The sequence below is a fragment of the Notamacropus eugenii genome, chromosome 5 (genome assembly GCF_028372415.1).
Source record: "Notamacropus eugenii isolate mMacEug1 chromosome 5, mMacEug1.pri_v2, whole genome shotgun sequence".
In the NCBI taxonomy this organism is placed as follows: Eukaryota; Metazoa; Chordata; class Mammalia; order Diprotodontia; family Macropodidae; genus Notamacropus; species Notamacropus eugenii.
In genome coordinates, this window is record NC_092876.1 from 8,827,012 (window position 1) to 8,833,265 (window position 6,254).

At 52.8% G+C, this 6,254-nt stretch overlaps 1 protein-coding gene across 1 annotated transcript; it reads right to left on the minus strand.

The window, feature by feature from the left end:
* Nucleotides 1–1,073: 1,073 nt before the first annotated feature.
* LOC140503280 (galactoside alpha-(1,2)-fucosyltransferase 2-like) lies at nucleotides 1,074–3,690 on the minus strand. Its single transcript, XM_072607114.1, has 2 exons — nucleotides 3,610–3,690; nucleotides 1,074–2,828 (listed from the first exon to the last, which is right to left on the minus strand). Exon 2 carries the CDS (start codon nucleotides 2,329–2,331, stop codon nucleotides 1,339–1,341), a length of 993 nt encoding a protein of 330 aa, XP_072463215.1. The 5' UTR covers nucleotides 2,332–2,828; nucleotides 3,610–3,690; the 3' UTR covers nucleotides 1,074–1,338.
* Between the last annotated feature and the right edge of the window lie 2,564 nt (nucleotides 3,691–6,254).

The window sequence follows — 6,254 nt, forward strand, 5'->3', positions numbered from 1 at the left end:
GCCAAGTTGTTGAGGATCCAATGAGATTGTACAAAGCACAAAACACAGTGTCTAAACAGGCCCCAAACACTTCCTATTCCCTTTTCTTCTCTCTCCTCCTTTTCAGTCTCTTCCACCAGCCAAAGGGATTCTTGATTCACATGGTGGATGGTTTAGATTTGGAGGTGGAAGGGACCTTGGAGGTCATCTAGCCCAACCCCATTTTACAAGTGAGGAGACTAAGGATTCGAGGGGTGATTTGCCCAGAGTCAGAAATGGGAGCTGAACTCAGGTTTTCCTGACACCAAGCTTTTCCCTCTATAGTGTCTCTCACAGAGACAAGCTCAGGGACAAAGAGGAGAACACAACTGAGACAGAGACAAACATGGCCTGGCACTGAGCAGAAGTGGTCCACTAGATAGAATACTAGACCTGGAGTTAGGAGAACCAGAATGGAAATTCTGCCTCAGACACGTATTAGTGTATGCCAAGTAACCTTGGCAAGTCACTTAACCCATCTCCTCTCAATTTCCTCATCTGGAAAATGAGAATAATAGTGCCAACCCCAAAGGGTTGCTGGGAGAATTAAGTGAGTAATATACACAAAGTGCAAAGGCAACATGGAATAGTGAGTAGAGAGCCTTGTCAATGCCCTAGGCTTCCTCTGAGTGCAGCCTGAGCTAGAAGTTCAGGGAAGTGTTAGACAAAATGAATAAAAACACAACAAAACATAGATAATGTTAACTTGGGGTTTTTGAAGCCAGTCCATGGCCTGCAGAGATCCTGGACACCACTACCCTTTGAGACCATAAATTGCAGAGAAGATGCTTATCCACAAAGGGAAAGGGCCACTTTCTTCCCCTAGGTGCTTCCTAAGCCAATGACTTCTCAGGTTCTTATCAACGCTATTCAGATATATAGTATAAAAATGTATATACGTATGTGTCATATACACATAGATGTTAAAGATACCTTGCAAATATTAAAGTGCCATATAAATGTTATTCTTATTACTACTATTAACCAAATGAAGGAATGAGATTCCACCACCCCTCCTCCAATCGCCAACCCCATCACCCAATGGAGAGGCTAAGTGAATTGTACAAACCTTTATTCGATCAAGTGCCTCTGGACAGAAGGCCCAGAGAAAACTCAAACCTGTGGGCACTCAGCCTCCTTGGGGAAAGGAGATCCACAGTGGAAATTCAGTGGACATGAGCCCAGGGGAGACTTTTTTGCAGAAGAGTAAGGAGAGGTGGGTGACTGTCTTAAGGGTGGAGTCTGAGAACTGATCCCGTATTCTCCTCTTAGTCCCTCCTTAGTGATATGATCCAGACCAAGGGCTGGGCTGGGGGAGGACTAAGGGTGGTTCCTAAGTAGAGGTGACAAGTCAGCAGGGATCCCCACCCACTCCGGCAAGAAGGCGGCCTCCGGTTTGAAGACCTCCAAGAACTTGGAGTTGGGTAGGGTGTAGTTGGCCAAGTAGACAGTGTTTCCTCCTGCCATGTAGGCGGCCCAGAAGCCGAAAGTCCCGATGGTCATGACGGTGTGGTTGCACTGGGTCAGCAGGGCGAAGTCTTTCTCAGCAGACCGCCCCATCCATCCCCTGGCAAACACCACGTCCCCCTTGGAGGAGTCGATGTTCCTCCGGCACCAGGCCATGCCGTTACTGGTGACCACAAACACGACGTTGGCGTAGCGGGCTCGGAACCAGCCCAACGCCTTCTCCAGGTAGCCCCTGTCCGCCACCACGCCGCTCCACTTCTCAGGCATGACTCGGAGGTAGTCCCCCCTGCGCACGTGGACCCCCACAAAGGTGAGGCCGCGGCCTCGGCCCCGGCGCACGCTGTGCAGGAAGGCCTGGGCCTTTTCCCGGACCTTGGCGTGCAGGGAGAACTCCCTGAGGATGTCCTGGCGCAGGTGGTGGTAGAACGTCCAGGAGCAGGGGAAGCCGCTGAAGGAGATGTAGCTGCCGGGGATGCGGCGGTACTCGTCCTTCATCCAGTCTTCCAGCGCGTAGCTGACCCAGGGGGTCTGCAGGGCCTCGGCCTCCGTGAGGACGGGCAGCGAGATGCGGAACAGGCGGCCCAGGGTCCTCCGCATCTTGGGCAGGATGACGGCCCGCTTCCCGTTCATCTTGGCCAGGGAGTACAGCGTGGCGTACTGGCCCATCTGGTTCCCCAGGCGGCCGTTGGGGTCCACCGTCCAGGCGCTCGGAGGCAGCTGGACTCTGGGGGCCGGAAGGTCTGGGGGCGCCCTCAGGTTCCGCCATCCCAGGTGGAAGATGATGGAGGCGGTGAAAAAGAACACAAGGTGGAAGATGGGGAGGGAGGAACCCCAGGCTCTGGCCATGTCTTCTTTGGGGAGGAGAGGACCGTCAGGGCCCGAGGGCAGACTGAAGGGGGCAGGGGCGGGATGGAAGGGGGGCGGCCGGGCAGAGGCCCGCGGCCACTGAGGAGCGGGGTGTCGGCAGGGTGGTCAGCCGGGAAGCTGGCCCAGGCCCCCGGACTCCCGGACTCCTGGACGCCCTCCTCTTCCTGCCCGCGGCCTCTTCTGGTGGCTGCGGGGGAGTTCTGGGGGAGCAGGGGAGGTGGTCCCACGAAGGTGGGGGAGCCCCTGGGGTTCCTGAGGGCTCCCCTCCAGGGGGCAAGGACAGTGCGTCTCCTGGAGCCAGGAGAAAGGAGGGAACGTGGTGCTGTCGGGAAAGACCCGGAAGGGTCTGGGAACACCGGGGAGTCTCCAACCTGAGGGCCCTGGAGGAGGAGCGAGGGCCGGGGATGGCGGCTGGATCCACCCTGCAGATCTCACGGTGCCGAGGCCGACGATGCGGGGCGGTCACTGCGAGGATCCTGGAGGAGGGGGGCAGCCCAGTTCACCCCCTCTCCTCCGCCCCCCCCCGCCTGAATGCTGGTCACATGCAGGGCAGTGCACGGAAATGGGGGGGGGGGCAGGGAGCACGGCCTAGGCTGGGAGCGCTCCTCCCCCCCTCCGCCCCCCCCCCCCCCGCCTGAATGCTGGTCACATGCAGGGCAGTGCACAGAAATGGGGGGGGCAGGGAGCACGGCCTAGGCTGGGAGCGCTCCTCCCCCCCTCACCCCCGCCTGAATGCTGGTCACATGCAGGGCAGTGCACAGAAATGGGGGGGGCGGGGAGCACGGCCTAGGCTGGGAGCGCTCCTCCCCCCCTCCGCCCCCGCCTGAATGCTGGTCACATGCAGGGCAGTGCACAGAAATGGGGGGGGCGGGGAGCACGGCCTAGGCTGGGAGCACTCCCCCCTCCCCCCCCCGCCTGCCCCCAGGTCCCTTCCAGCTTAGATGCCCCCCAGCAGGGCCAGGGGCCCGCAGTGCTGCCGTCTCTCCCGGGCCCTTCCAGGTGGGGGGCCGCGACCTGGAGAGAAGGGGGAGAAAGGCCCAGGAGCCCTGGGGGCGGGGTGGGGGCAGGGCCCTCCCTCCCTCCTGGCTCACGTGGGGTCGGGGAACGTGGTTCGAGAGCATTTCGATGACGGTTAGAACACAATCGTCTCGTGGCCACTGCACCCACGCCCACCCTTCTTCCACGGCCCCCACCCCACCCCCACGCTCACTTCTCTTCATCTATAGGGGCGGCCCCCTCGCCCCTCCCTCTTTTTACCTCCAGCACGGTCCTCCTAAAGTCTAGACCAAAGTGCCCCTGCCCGGCACCCCCTTGCCCACGTGACCTGCAGGAAGTGTCTCTTGGGGGATTCGAACCCCCCCAGGCCAGCGTTCGGCTCCGCCCCTCACAGCTCCGCCCCTCACGGCCCCGCCCCTCACGGCTCCGCCCCTCACGGCCCCGCCCACTGCAACCACCAAAGAAACGCTTTTCCATGCTCAGAAAGAGCGACGGAGACAGATGGACATTTGTGGGCACTGAAGTGCCATGCCACGCGGAGGGGCGGAGGCAGAGGGAGGAGCTGGGGACGGGGTGGGGGGGGGCGGCCAAAACAAAGGGCGGCTTAAGGGAAGAACGTGGTGGTTGTGGCTGTTGACGATGGTGGGGATGGTGGAGAGTTGATGGTGTGAGCAGTGAGGTGTAGACGAGAGAAGGCAGGACAAGAACGGGGGAGGAAATAAGAACCGAGCCTTGACTGGAACACGGACTGCGTGGAAACTAATGTGAGATAAAGTTAAACAAATAGGTTGGACATCTCAAGATGCGCAAGGAACTTTCTAACAAACTAAGAGCCGTTCCTGGGTTGATAAATGGTCACCGGGTGTGAACGTGTAGTTGTCAAAGAAAGGCATCCAAGCTCTCAAAGCCACATGAAAAAAGCCAAATTACTCTTAAAGAAAGACCCACTCTGGGATTCCACTTTCCACCCATTATCTTGGATAGATGACAAAGAACTCCTAACATGCACTACGTCCTCATTTTGCTACAAATACTTGTTTTGACATGATTTCGCACTGAATTCACAAGTTTTTCACATGTATTTTTTCAGATTTTTAAAAAAATATTTTTTAATGTAAAGAGTGTGTGTATTGAGTTTCATCCTTGTAGATTATGTGTGTCCTCTACATGTAGGTAGGGAGGTGTGAATAAATATCTCTAGAGACTTCTGCCAGGAAGGGAAACAGGAGGTTGGTATCAGAGGGGAGCAATCCCCTTTTCCACAGAGAAAGGACATATGGCTACAATTATGTTTATTTGCCTCCCCTAGATATGATTTCTCTAGGAGAACAATTTCTAAGTTCAGAGTTCCTAATTCCTACTTTTTACACACACACACATATGTGTATATATATGTATATATAATACACACATATTCATGCATATTTCATGCTGTATATCCAAGGCTTGACTCCTATCCTGCCAAATGCTAATTCTACAAAGGAAACATATAGAGAAAAGCAAATAAACCCGTTTATCTAAGCCAGTGAATGGTAAATAGAAATCAGAGAAAGTCTACAGATAAGAATATATACCAGGCAATACCCAGAGTGAATTGAGTTCTAATGCACTCAGCACCTAGATATGTCAGTTCAAATAAGAGAGAGTTCTAGATCTTATGTAAGAGATCTAGTGTAGTCAGCTAGGGATAGGGTCATATCTATCTAAAACCAAGAACAAGCATTATTTGTTTTTTTTCAAAGAATATTTTATTTTCCCCCCAAATTTTTACAAGATTTTGAGTTCCAAATTTTTCTCCCTTCTTACCCTTCCATCTTCAAAAAACGGGAGACAATTTCATGTAGGTTATGCATGTGCTTTCATGTGAAATATATTTTCATATTAGTCACAGTCATAAAAGAAGAAACAGATCAAAAGGAAAGAAATATGGGGGATGGCCAGTGTCCCCAAGTTGCTCGGGGAAGCGGTGATGAAGAAAGACATGGGCAGGCGGAAGGAGATAAGGCAGCTCTGTTCTTTGATTTGAGGGTCAGAGTTCTTACAGATAAAAACCACAGGTAAACATGACAAACTGCCAGTCCTCAATCCTAGACTTTTGGCTAGTTCATTGTTTTCAGGAATGTTATCCTTGAGGGCATCTGCTGATTTTACATAGCTTCTTGTACTTTGTACGTACTCTGTTTATTTCACAGAGACAGCAACTTCCAGGGAGCATGGAGAGCAATACCGGATGATAATTAGAGAACAGGCTTCCTTGAAGTTCTGGCCTGGACTTTATACTGCACTCTATTCTTGCCCTCATCCAAAAACATGAAAAAGAATAAAGTGAAGAAAATATGCTTCAATCTGCATTCAGAATCCCTCAGTTGACAATTCTACCTAAATTAATTTACTTATTCAGTGGAGAGAGAGACAGATACAGAGACAGAGACAGAGACAGAGACAGAGACAGAGAGACAGAGAGAAAATGATTAGTAAGAGAGTCACAGAGAGACTGGGGCAGGAGTACCTGGGTAGAAGGTAGAAGAGAGATGGCACAGAGACAAACACATTCAAAGAAAAAGAAAGACAGGGAGAAAGATCTTTAAGGTCCCTCACGGATGTCTAGTGCTATGATCTGAGACAGCCATAGGAAAAAGGAGAAAAGAAGACAGGTATAAGGGGAAACACACGCAACTAGAAAGACAGTGACAGAAACCAAAACATGCAGGGGCGTGGGTGAGGATAGGCTTAGAGACCCACAGAGACTGCGGACTGATACAAGGAGACAAGGAGGGAAAGTCAAAAGACTCCCTAAGAGACTGAGACAGGAGACAGAGGATTCATCCTCATTCTCCGAGAAGCTAGATACTCTATCCTTCACACACACCCCCTTCACACACACACTCATACACATCTCACACACA